Consider the following 13,214-nt stretch of genomic DNA (forward strand, 5'->3'; position numbering starts at 1 on the left):
AATACTTACAAAATCTTTATTGAAAGTGAGACTTTTCTCAAACAAAAATTTTTTGGAAAAAGCTTTGTTTTGGAATCATCATAGGAGACATCAAGAGTAGATTATTCCCATTAAAGAACATTATTAAATTACAAACTAAATGCATGTGATTGCGAGAAATGAATTAATAGAGTTTGTTTGCCAAGATGAATTATGAATATTTGTTATTGCGCTTATGATGCCGTCTTCAAACATACTATAAATATAAAGTTACGACAATCTTTTTCTTCCTCTGTTCATTTTATAGTAAAAACTCGAGCAAGAAAAAACATTTCAATTTTGAAATATTACTTTAGCTTTTTTATAATATATATTTTTATTACTATTTTTTTTTTTTTTTAATTTTGAGATTTTCATTATCCGAATGAGTTTTTCGATGCTTGGAGCATCAAAAAAGATATTTTACGGCGGTAATAAGCTTCTTTCTACTGCTTTTCCATTATTTATGCTGCGGTAAAAGAAATAACAACTCTCCGTACCTGTCATTTTGTAAGACTTAATTTATTCATCTAGGGAAAGTCTATATAAGACTCCGTCAAGCTGACCAAAATTAAAATCATGATAATTTTTTAGCAGTTTTTTTAGTAAAAATTGCTAAGACAAAATGAGAAACGTTAAGAACATCTTAATTAAGCTTTCAACTTAATTTCTTTATTTGCGTTATTTTAGCAAAAAACGAAAATAAAACTTTAATACACAGACTTGTTTTAAGGTGTTAATAGGCTTCGGTGAAAAATGTTAGAATCCTTGCTTTCAGATTTCAAACAAAGTTTTCTAAATTTAATAAAGTTGATTTGTTATAATTGTATAGAGCACGCATTTGAAAATATCTTTAAATATATAAGTAAAAATGTATAACAATTTATAAAAATACTGAAAATCTCCCTAAACTATCCAATCTGTTTCTATGCCACTTAAAAATGTATTCATATTTAAAACCTTTTTAAAAGCTTTTTAAGGAGAAGACATGAATATCGAAAAAAATCATGTTTTCCTTCTTGTCACATGGTCGTATAGTACAACTTGTATGTAATTTGGAGATGTAATAGGAACTCTCGCGGAGTTATCACCAGGAGAAATTGCCTTTAAAATGTAACGGGAAACAAAATTAGTTGGTTAATTTGTTCCGGATTTATGATGAAAGAATTAAAAAATTTTAAAGAAAGTTAATTTTAAAGAAAGTTAATTTTAAAAACTTGCCTTTGGATCAACGTTTAAAATTTTTCTGTCCTTTTTATTTTTAAACAACAACCCCTTCATATTTTCTGCGATCACCTGCACAACAAAATCATCTCGCATAATTATGTTGTTTTAAAAATTCACAACTATGTAAAAAAATCACTAAAACTCATATTAGATTAAAAAAAAAAAAAAATTATTAGAAAAATCATTTTCTATGAAAAATAGTCTATTTACATAAACAGGAAACACTATACCTGATAGTTTGCTGAGGAACGAGATGTACAGATGTGTGTATCCCAATTATAAAAACTAATTAATGAACAGATCATTTAATAAACAAAACTTATTTTCAAAAAATTTACAATAACATCAGGTTGTTCATTACACTTTTACATAAGTAAAAAATTAACTACATAAACGTTTAATTAATTACCTTAAATCAGAAGGCCGCGGTAGAAATCGCTTTTTTTCAGAAAAATACAACTCAAAATCTTCATTCTGTAAAAAAAAGTTATGTACTTTATTATGAGGAAGTAAAATAAAAGAGATTGTGTGCTTGCCAAACAAATATGCTTTACCTTCAATCTGTCTGAATAATCTATATATCCGGATATCTCCTGTAAAATTAATTAAAAAGACATTCAGACACATAATAAATGTATTTCAAGTAAATAATTAAGTTTTGAAAGAAAGCATTGAAATTCAAAATATTAAAATGACTTGTTTATGAAGTGATGCCAAATAAGTAAAACTTTGTTAAACAATTGGTCCACTGGTAACATAAAATACTTTTAAATCATGGCTAAATCATCAAATAGTCTCTTACTTCAATAATAGTCTTACCAAAAAAATACTGTTGCATGAATATTTGAAAAAAGGTTAAAAAAGTTATAAAGTATAATTGAAATTATATATATATATATATATATATATATATATATATATATATATATATATATATATATATATATATATATATATATATATATATATATATATATATATATATATATATATATATATATATATATATACATACATATATATAGACAAAGTTAAAACACAATGCTTACTTGACCACTAGAATTTCTGTCTCTAATAAAAACAATTGTCTAAAATCAAATGAAAATAAAATAACAATTTTTTTTCGATTAAAGAAAGTGGTCTCAACACAAAATTTTAAAGGCGTAAAAAAATCAAAAATACACATTAGAGAATTACTCCTAAAAACTTACAGTTAGCTTTCCATTTCTATTGGCTTCTTCTCTTGCTGCTAGTGCACTTAAAAGTGGATCAACAATTGTCTTACCAACACTTGCTAAAACTCTAAAGAAAAATTATCAAAAAGAAAACAATAATAAACAGATTAAGAGATAAAATCTAAAAAAACTTAAATGAATATTACTTTTAATCATTATTTACAGGATATAAAAAGCTGAAAAAATATTATGCACATTAATATCAGTACTGGCACAAAGTACTAGTTAACCAAAACTAAATTCAAGTCATAAGAAAATGAATGAAATTCTTTTATATTAAATGAACATTTTATAAACTAAATACAGTGAAAATGCTTTCAACTTAAACATGAGTAGTTGTTAAAAGAGTTATTTCACAATTTATTCTCTTTAAGGCTAAAATAAACCTACATAAATCCTAAATAAATAAAAAATAAAAACTCTACAAGTTTAATTTTTTATTAAAATTTATGGTTTATTTTTAAATTATGATAAACAAACTTCAATCAACAAGTTCAATGATTAAATTTAAATTAGTTTACAAAATCTTAAAAAAAAGATTCAATCCATGGTTTTAAATTTTTCAGTTTTAAATAATTTAAACCATTCCCAACACTCCTAATACAACCCTCTTTAAAAACAAAAAATCTTAACTAAAAAATTATGCTTTGCCTGTTGCAGCTTTAAGAACCTATTTTACTTTTTGTTTTAAAGTAAGCTTTACCAAAATAAAATACTTCATACTTCTGAGTGTTACGTTTAGATAAAAGACTGGCTTCAGCTGCTTGTTTTCGAGCAATAAATTCTTCTCTCTTTAAAACCTGATACAAAATTTTTAAACAATTGCTTTAAATTGCAAGTATGCCACCTACTTAAAAGATAATCCTTTCTATTACAGTGATCATACATGCATGAATGCATACATGCATACATGCATACATACATACATACATACATACATACATACATACATACATACATACATACATACATACATACATACATACATACATACATACATACATACATACATACATACATACATACACACATACATACATACATACATACATACATACATACATACATACATACATACATATGTATATATATATATATATATATATATATATATATATATATATATATATATATATATATATATATATATATATATATATATATACATAAAATTTAAGTCTACCATTCTAAGCAATAATATAAAGAATTAAAAATACATGACATTTATAAGGAAATAAAAAATTGAGAGATGAAAACATATACCTCACCACTACCACGATAACCAAGTTCAACAAGCTGCCTTGCTAATTCTTCATCCTATATATATATATACATATATATATATATATATATATATATATATATATATATATATATATATATATATATATATATATATATATGTGTATATATATATATATATATATATATATATATATATATATATATATATATATAAATCGTTGCATATCTCGTTAATTAGATAGAAGAGATTGCATAATTTATATTATATGTATACAGCTCAGATAAAATAGAGTTCACACTTCATGATTCTTTACCTCTAGATAATACAAATCTAATGGTGTTATTTGACTGTCTAGGAAATCTTCGTATTTTTCAAACTTCAAAACGATATTGTCTGAAACTGTCACCTTACCATCCTCCATATTTGTTTATTAGCAACCAGTGCAATAACTTGACACTATAATCTTTATTTACTTTTAGGTTATAGTAAAAATGATATAAGAATAAATATTTTTTATAGTTATATCATTTTTATGATTATCATGTGGTGCCATTTACGGTTGATTTTTGGGGTTGTTAATTTTATGGGAAAATATATTCACAAGTCAATTTGTTTACAAAACTTTGTTATGTAAAAACCGTCCATTTAAATTAGACAACCACGTGACTAAATACAATTCCTCAACTGAGTAACTATTGTGAAGTTCACTATTTGTTCAAAGTCAAAGCGAGAAAAACGTAAACAGAGAAACAAAGCATCGGTTTAAGTAGGTCATGAATTGGTTGCGTTTTCTTTGTTCTTTCTGCTTGATCAAATAACGGTTATTTTCGATGTTTTTCATACTTTGAGCATTCCTATTATCTGGCTACGATGAAGATTACTCAAGCTTTGCACACACGCAAGTTAAGTAATATATTAAACTGATCGACAGTTGAAGTTTTTCAAAAAAAAGGCGTTGAAAAGTCTACTGAAATAGTTCTACAAGAACTAAGAAAGACGTTTTCGAAAATTAACAATGATTTTGTTGTTTTATAAAAATAAGTTCATCAATGTTTAGTTTCGGCTTTATTTGAAAATAGTTTATTTTTCACACGTTACCCAAACTTAACATGGCAAACGCAATAATGGCACATCGTTTAGATTCCCAAAATGATTCCCTTCGGGAAGTTATTGATTGGAACTTGCCAATGGAGCATATCGATTATGCAGACTTTAACAAACTGAGCCTGGAAATAGAAATTAGAAATAAGATGTGGGAAAACGAAAGTAAAAGGAACATTTACCAGCAGCAGAGCAGCTCAAGTTCATCACCAATACTCGATCAAAACCAAAATGTTTCAAATGATATTGCTCATTATATAAATGAAAATCACACAAGCAACTCAAGCTTAACATCCAGCAAGTCTCATAATGGAAAGTTTTCAATGGCAAATACAAATCAAAACTTCACAAGTAATGGTAACTACCCGTCAAACCAAAATATGATATCAAACTTCTCATCAATGTCATTAGGAGGTTCTCCTTCAAGAAATCAACATTTAATGCAATCATCAAATCTTATTCAAAATGAAAATTTATCAGAAAGTGGACAAGAATATGACAGCAGAATGGTATACATATATAAATATATATATATATATATATATATATATATATATATATATATATATATATATATATATATATATATACACACACACACACACACACACACACACACACACACACACACACATAGATACATAGATATATATTTACTTATGTAGTGGATATTTCACTTTTTTTTTCATTATATCAAGTATTAATTATGTTGAAATTAAATTCTATGAATTTCTTAAAAAGATTTTTTTTCAAAAACAAATTTTTATACTATTTCTCATCCATGATAACTTGCAAAGTAATTTAGTAGGTAGGCTTTGTAAGAACATAAGAATACAATTGTTGTTCTCCATTGTTAAGCTCTTTTAGATATAGGAGATCTTTGTATTATAATAGTAATCCTAAGAAATTAGGTTTAAGAACTTTTAATTACTTGTTTAAAACTAATTAGTTTTACCACTTTTTTATGTTTAAAATTAATTCTCATGTTAATAGTGATTTTTAGAACAAAGTTTAACCCAGTTTAAAGATAACTCGCAGATTTTTTTCTTGATTGCAGATTTTTTTCAATATTGAAAACATGTTTATCTAAACTGAAAAGTTCTTTTTTATGTTTAACACAATTTATAAAATAATGTTTTCTATAGAGTTAAAATAATTTATTATCATTCTATAAGATTTTTTTATTTTCTTGACTCAGACAAATGATTCTTCAAGTCTAAAAGAAGAATTGTTTGAAATGAAATCAATAATCACTAAGCTGGTTGCTCAAACAGAAGGTATATGTTTTTAGAAATATGTAGGTTAGATGGCTAGCATAGTGCATTTTATAAACAGTTTACCATAAGAAAACATACTAATCTAATGCAAATACTTTAGTTATAGTTTAAAAAAATCATGATTTTTATTTTCTAGTGTCAATTCTAATCCTCTTCAATTTAATTTTAGATTTGACTGGCCTTCCAGAGCCAGTACATCTTGTTCTTAAGCTAATTCAACTAGAGTGTAGCCTTCAAGAAAAAGACATAACTATATGTAATTTAGAAAGCTCAGTGAAAAAGTTGAAACAAGAAGCTGACAAGCTTAAGGAAGAACATGAATTTAAGCTTTCTTCACAACAGCAAGAAACAAAATTCTTAAAGGAAAAAATTGATTACAAAGCAAATCTTGAAGCCTCGATTAAAAGTCGAAGTAAAGAAACAGTAACAAATGAAAAAATAGATAAAATGGAGAAATTAAGTGAGCAAGTTGAAAAGCTGAAAGAAGTAAGAATTTTATGTAAATTATTTTTGTTTATTTTAATGATTTTACTAATGAAAATCATTACTGTATCTTTTATTCAAGCTCATCAAGAGGATGAGTGATATCAGGGCTAACTTACTGTGGTTGGCCTCTGAAGTCCAGGTACTGTTACAAAGGAAGGGGATTAGTTTTTCAGTATGCTACTCCTCTTAAAAAATTTTTACGTATGTGACTAAGAAAAATTTATGTTTTCTTTTTTTTTTTTTTTTTTTTTTTTTTTTTTTTTTTTTTTTTTTTTATAAAAAAAAAAGTTTATATGAATTTATTTATAAACAAAAAAACACATAGTAGTCAATAAAAAATTTTTTGCCACTCAATTCGGTGGGCTCTTACCCAGTGTGAAACCCTTGGTAAATTTTCTGCAACCCTAACCTCACTTCTTGATGGGCCTGGTCATATTATTGCTTGCTAAGTTTTTAAATTGTTAAAGGCTTCTGAAACTTGTTATATAGAAAATTAAAGAGATGGAGAAAACTAATGCACAAAGTGAGCAGCAGTTAAAGCTGCTTACACTTGAAAAGACAACCTCTCAAAAAGAGGTTGACAGTATGCAAGAAGTTATCAAAAATCTTCAGCTAAATGAGCAAACCCATAAAATTGAAATAGAGCGATACATAGCAATAGAAAAAGAGGGAATGGATCGTGAACGTCAAGACAGATATCTCTTGTTGGTAGAGCAAAACAAACTCAAACATAAAATTGAAAAACTTTCAGAAAACTGTAAGTCATATCAGGTGAGACCTTCTTGCACTTTTATGGGAAACTGAATCTTATGAAGGCTTACTCTTGTTGGTCACTCATTGATTAGATTTTTGTTTGACTAAAACCTGAAATTATAACAAAGCATAATTAATTGACATCTTATGATTATTTTTACTTGGTTTTTACTTTTAGTCTTGAATATATGAATGGCTTTTATCATTGTAGATGAAAAATGAAGAATTGTGTCGTATACAGAATGAACTTGAACAAGAGTGTGATCAATTTCGAAAACTTAAGAAGATGATACAAGATCATGGTTTGCCTAACCATGAACAGCTTATTATGCTGCAGCAGCAGGTTTCTTGTTTTCTACATTTGTTCTTTTTGGTATTTGCTTTTTCATCAATCTTTAGGTTTTTAATGTGATTCCTTTGAACACACAACTGATCTTGAATATCCATAAATGGTGTTGGGTGACACATGATCTTTGTTGGGCACAGAATTACTTATTGCTATAGAACTCAAAACAATTATAATAGTATTTCATTGTTTTCAATAATAAAAGTATAAACTGTCATCCATGCAACAATCTAGAAAAGTTCAGATACCAGCAAAAATTTATTAGAAAATTGGAGATGTTCACAATTAATGTAATAAGGTTAAAGAGCAATGTCTGTTATGGGTTTACAATTAATGTAATGGGGTTAAAGTGCAACATCTCATTAAAACTATATAGTGTTTTAATTTCCACAACCAACACATAAGCATTATTTAGGTTTTAATATTACTTAAAATGATACATTGAAATTGGTCACATCCTGTTTTCTATTGCATAAAGTTATTTTATCATTCGGTCATATAAACTTTTCACATTTTTATGGCAAGTGTTAATTAAAACTGAGGAGTTATTGAAAGTCTTAGAATTTACCTAAAAGAAATACTTATCATTAATAATCTCTATTTTATTTAATATTGCTTTATAAATTAGGTTTTTTTGTTTTCAATTTAAATTCTTATCTGATGTTTGTGTAATATTGGTATCCATTAAATTTATCAGTGTTATTTTTTTTTGAAATTTAAGTCTATCATTTTTATCATTTTTAAAACTATCAGACAGAAATGTTTAAAGATGATGTTTTAACTGAACGCAAAGATCGAGAGAGAGCACAGGCTCAGCGTGAAAAGATGCGTAGAGATCTTGAAATTCTTCAAAGTAGAAATCAATCTTTACAAGAACAGGTTTGTAGTTTTTAAGCATTAAGATGAATGAAATTTATAATATGGAAAAGCAAAAACAATGAAAAGAGAATTTATCATTCAAAACAATGTTTGTAGTTTTTATTATAGTTGAAAAAAATCTTTAACTGCAAAAAAAAAAAAAAAAAATCTCATCAAAGTAAATTCAACCTTTAAAATATGGTGTTTCTAAGAATAAAGTTCAGGACAATAAAATATGTGCTCTATAACAGAAAATATTTCAAAAAAAAAATTTGCTTATGGCTAATATAATAAACTTCCTATTCTTTATTAACTTATTGTTTGGTGTTTTCAGGTATATAAATACCAAGAACATATCATGAGACTGAATACTGGTGATAGAAGAATTTTACAGAACCAGGAGTTCTTGCAAATGGGGCATCAGGTATTTTCAAATATTATTTCACTCATTTGTGTTAGTTGTTAGATTTATTTGTCAAATGTTTACTCAAAAAATTTCTAAAGAAACTTTAACATGTGAAAATTTTTTTCTTATGAAAAAAGTGCACTGACTTAAATCAGTGAAAAATCTCTTTCCTAAGTTCTTTTAGTTCTACTGTAATTTTATTTATCAAGGTGACACGCTACAAACCACCCAGCTATCCTGCAGTCAATAGTTGGGATCTTGACTCTGAGTTTGTTGGTATCAAGGTACTAAGTGTTTTATTTTTCAATTGGTTTTGTTTTAATATAGAACTAAGATTCGCTTCTCAGGTTAAAGGCTATTTAAATTAGTGTTCATTAAAATGACTATATGTTGTATAGGTTTTTTATTATAGCTAAAAAAAATCATTAACTTCAAAACAAACAAAAAATAAGGTCTCTCAATCAAAATGCAACTTAAAAAACAGTTTTCTTTTGTTTTATTGTTTGTTTAAAGCAATATTTACTTTTAGGGAGGAAATAAATTTGCTCGTCAACTTAGCAGCCCTGCTTACTTCAATCCCAAGATTCGTATGGGAACAGATATAGCTACAAATCTGTTAAAAAACTCTGCTGTAATTAACCAAGACCCATCAAGTCCTGTTCTAAATGGGCGACAAAGTTCTCCAGTAAATGATCCATCATTAACAAGACAATCAAGTATGAATGGGTTTCCTAGTAATGGTAGAGGAGTCTCAAGAAGACCTCAGAGGTTTGTTTAAGTTGGATTCTAAATAACCATAAAGTTTTTATCCATGTATAATGCTGCTGCATATACCACTCTTTGTTTGAATGCAATCAGATTCTACTTTCAGAAAAATTTAAGTACAAAATTTTTTCTTTTTTTGGGAGGTCTTGTATTTAAAGTGAGGTCTTTTTATTGAGTTTTCTTTTAGTTTTGGTGATATAACTGACTTTGATCAATGGTCACAAAGACAAGGATTAGCACAACAAACTAGAAATCCTATTCCCATGTCAGCAATGAATCGATCTCCAAGATCTCCATTACTAGGACAAAACAATGACCCATGGATGGTTCCTCCAACTACTGTTGCTAATCAAGCACGACAAGTTGGTCAGGTAATTCTTTCCTGAATATTATAGTTTAAAATTTTGTGAACAAATACAGATCTTATTAAAAAATTTAACCAAGTTAACTTCATGATAAACAGCCACAATTTTGGCTTGACTTAACCTCTAATTGACTATATCTAATCATATTTTAAAGGGTGGGGCAAATGAGTTCAGTTATGTGAACAACATTTGGTCCCAGCATGCTCCTACATTACCAATTATTTTTAATGGTGAAAGCTTGAATAATAATGCTGTGAGAATGCCATCTTCCTCTAACTGGCAATTAAATGAAAATCAGTATTCAAGTCACAGTGATCGAAACAATAGTCCATATGGTGGACAATCTGACAGACTAAATGCCATGAAAAACTTTTCAGGTATCATAATTGATATGTGTGTTCTGTTTGATATGTCATGTTTTTTTTCTAATTGATATGTTATGTTTTTTTTTTGTTTTTTTTTGTTTGTTTTTTTTTTTTGTTCAAATTAGTTATTTGCCTATTTAGTTTTTAATTGCTTTTTTATTATAACCTTTTAATTACTTTTTTTAATAAGTTTCTCAATCATATTGAATTAGGTGTTGACTCATGGTCTACCTGTAGTGATGACATGAATAACATATCAGGTAGTCGCACAGCAACTCCTGTAGCTAATCCATCAGATTACATTGTAAAAGAAGATAGAGAAAATCTTGAAAATGGCATGAGAGTTCCAGGAAGCTTCAATTGTGGCAAGTGCAGTGCACGCTATCATGATACGGAAGCATTCCGAGGACATGTTGAGAAATGTTTTAATAAGTATGTCTGTTTTACTGACCATATTGATTACATTGTATATATATTAGGGATCGTCGGTTACAGTATACGGTATACTAACATTTCAGTATACTTTACCGTATGCTTGGTACATAAAGAGTTAGTATACAGAATAGTACACCTGTTTACTTTTATTTGTGAAATATTTTTTGACTTTCTTGATAATCTGATAATTATATTTTCTTAATGAATTAAATTACTGGACCATGTCTATTATTTGACTTTTTTAAATTCAATTTTTGTTTCTTAGATTTACTTATAAAAACTTTATTTTGTTAAGTTGTTATATTTTTATACCAGATTGTTTGTGCTGCTCTTCACCGTTTTAAGATTTAAGATTGTTTATTCCATGGATATCTCTGATCTGAAATAAATTAATAATAATAGTAATAAAAAAAAATTAATAAATAAAAAGTTTAGTTTACGTTGTACTTTATGGTATACTTTACGGTAAACTGTACACTAAATTTTTAGTATACCGTAGACTAGCGATCCCTAATATATATATATATATATATATATATATATATATATATATATATATATATATATATATATATATATATATATATATATATATATATATATATATATATATATATATATATATATTATGTTGGGGATATATTAGTGCATGCTATGATCATTAACTGACAACTGAAGGGTATATCCTCTATATTTTACAATAACTCTACAATTAAGTTATTACTATGGTAATGGTAAGTTCTTGGGATACCTTTGAACATTGCTTTCAAAAAAAAAAATTTTTTAATTTTATATTTTATTTATTTGTAGCTCTTGAAAATTTTTGACTCGTCATCAAGTTGCAATCGCCAAAGAATTCTTATGAAATCCACAATTTTTTAGGTAGTTTTTACTTTTGGTTTTCTTTGTTTTATAAATTTTCCCCCTCGACCTATTTTCTGTTTCTTAGTTAAATTTACAAAAGAACAGAAAGCAGGTAAATAATATAAATTATCGATAAAATAAACAGACTTATGAATATATATTTAAAAAGAAACTTTTTCAGTTTTCAAATTGCCACACAGTATTATAAAAGTATTTTAAAGAATTTATTATTAAGGTTTTTTGTGTAATATATAAGATAGTTTTATGACGCCCATTTTTTAATATATTAAAATCAAATGCACGTCTATTTTGAAAAGGATGTCCAAAAAAAAAAAAATTATTATAATAAGAGCAGATTTAAAAACGATTATTTTGAAGATGTTTTTATCGGGAAATATTCCGAGAAAATCGTGTTGCCTTTTTAACATTTTCTCTTGCCCGTATTTTTCTTTTAATGGTATTCTGGTTCTTTTTGAGAACTTTCTTTTTTAAAAGATATTTTTTTGTTACCCTAACTTAACGTTCGTCGTTGAGCCCCAACCACAACCACCACCATTTGTTCATAGGCAGTACATTTTTTCAAATATTGTTTGCGATATTTGCTTTATCATACGTCATACACTTCGTTTTTACATATTTTTTTTGTTTTTTTTTTTGTTTTTTTTGTTTTGTTTTTTTTTTTGTTTTTTTCGAATGAATTTATTGATTTTTTTGCGACTTATTACTTATTTAATTATATTTATATTTTCTACATCGTTTCAATATAAATTTCCGTGGTAAAGATTGAAATTTTTAGTATTTTTTTATCTTTATTTTTATTTTTTGAATTTTATTTGTAGTCGAAAAATGATGTGCTACTTGTTGTGGTGCACATCGCGCATTTCGTTTGTTTGTTTTTGTTTGCTTTTTTTCTTTTGCCGAAACCAGGTTGTTTCAGCACTTAGACGGTTTGCTAATTCCGGGGGTTTGCAGGTTTTAGGAAGCTCAACGGTTTGTTTTCTCTATTTTGAAACTTATTTGAAAACGAGAAATCTTTTTATATAAGTTAACCCAGTAAACTTTCTTTTCTTGTCGCTGAAGCAACCTTTTACAAACAACCCACATAGAAGATAAATAGTCTTTCTTCGTTTAACTTGATTATCTTGCTATTATAATATTTCTCAACAAGACAGTTTCTTATATCTTTTGTTCCTGTGTTTTTCGTTTGTACTTTTTTTTGTAAAATAGTTACAGCGCTAAGTAATTGTATTTAACGCAGAGTCATTTTTTGTGTAGATTTTTTTCTTAAGAGTTTTTTGAAATATATTATTTAGAGAGAAAATAATAGATTTAAAGATATTATTAAATAATATTATTTACAGTTTTTATTTTAAAGTAGGGTGAAATTTTTTTATTTAACATTTTTTTCGCTTTCAATTTGAAAAAACTTTGAAGAAAATGCAAATTTATTTTTTCGAAGTTTGTTTC

General features: G+C 26.6%; 2 protein-coding genes across 2 annotated transcripts; one reads left to right on the forward strand and one right to left on the reverse strand.

The window, feature by feature from the left end:
- Positions 1-517: 517 nt before the first annotated feature.
- LOC145188738 (cilia- and flagella-associated protein 299-like) lies at positions 518-4,242 on the reverse strand. Its single transcript, XM_090088113.1, has 10 exons — positions 4,040-4,242; positions 3,744-3,797; positions 3,204-3,280; positions 2,457-2,547; positions 2,295-2,333; positions 1,800-1,838; positions 1,655-1,719; positions 1,476-1,530; positions 1,240-1,314; positions 518-1,122 (listed from the first exon to the last, which is right to left on the reverse strand). The coding sequence occupies exons 1-10, from the start codon at positions 4,145-4,147 to the stop codon at positions 1,024-1,026; spliced, it is 702 nt and encodes a 233-aa protein (XP_089944239.1). The 5' UTR covers positions 4,148-4,242; the 3' UTR covers positions 518-1,023.
- A 190-nt stretch (positions 4,243-4,432) lies between these two features.
- LOC149888426 (uncharacterized) lies at positions 4,433-12,084 on the forward strand. Its single transcript, XM_090088104.1, has 13 exons — positions 4,433-5,336; positions 6,026-6,104; positions 6,274-6,590; positions 7,080-7,361; positions 7,555-7,686; positions 8,443-8,568; positions 8,882-8,971; positions 9,163-9,237; positions 9,483-9,721; positions 9,906-10,089; positions 10,238-10,460; positions 10,661-10,880; positions 11,694-12,084. Exons 1-13 carry the CDS (start codon positions 4,836-4,838, stop codon positions 11,698-11,700), a joined length of 2,475 nt encoding a protein of 824 aa, XP_089944230.1. The 5' UTR covers positions 4,433-4,835; the 3' UTR covers positions 11,701-12,084.
- Positions 12,085-13,214: the final 1,130 nt, after the last annotated feature.

Source organism: Hydra viridissima, unplaced genomic scaffold (assembly GCF_058129835.1).
Source record: "Hydra viridissima isolate aposymbiotic clone 2 unplaced genomic scaffold, HvirCarnegie_v1 scaffold_5, whole genome shotgun sequence".
NCBI classification, from domain to species: domain Eukaryota; kingdom Metazoa; phylum Cnidaria; class Hydrozoa; order Anthoathecata; family Hydridae; genus Hydra; species Hydra viridissima.

What these genes read in the sequence shown, in the direction of transcription:
- LOC149888426 (XM_090088104.1), top strand. Translation starts at nt 4,836, where the DNA reads ATGGCAAACGCAATAATGGCACATCGTTTAGATTCCCAAAATGATTCC. An exon ending in ATCAATCTTTACAAGAACAG is followed by an intron (nt 8,569 to 8,881) that starts GTTTGTAGTTTT and finishes TGGTGTTTTCAG; the next exon opens with GTATATAAATACCAAGAACA. An exon ending in CTGAGTTTGTTGGTATCAAG is followed by an intron (nt 9,238 to 9,482) that starts GTACTAAGTGTT and finishes ATTTACTTTTAG; the next exon opens with GGAGGAAATAAATTTGCTCG.
- LOC145188738 (XM_090088113.1), bottom strand. Translation starts at nt 4,147, where the DNA reads ATGGAGGATGGTAAGGTGACAGTTTCAGACAATATCGTTTTGAAGTTT. An exon ending in ACAGAAATTCTAGTGGTCAA is followed by an intron (nt 1,839 to 2,294) that starts GTAAGCATTGTG and finishes TTAATTTTACAG; the next exon opens with GAGATATCCGGATATATAGA. An exon ending in ATTATTCAGACAGATTGAAG is followed by an intron (nt 1,720 to 1,799) that starts GTAAAGCATATT and finishes TTTTTTTTACAG; the next exon opens with AATGAAGATTTTGAGTTGTA.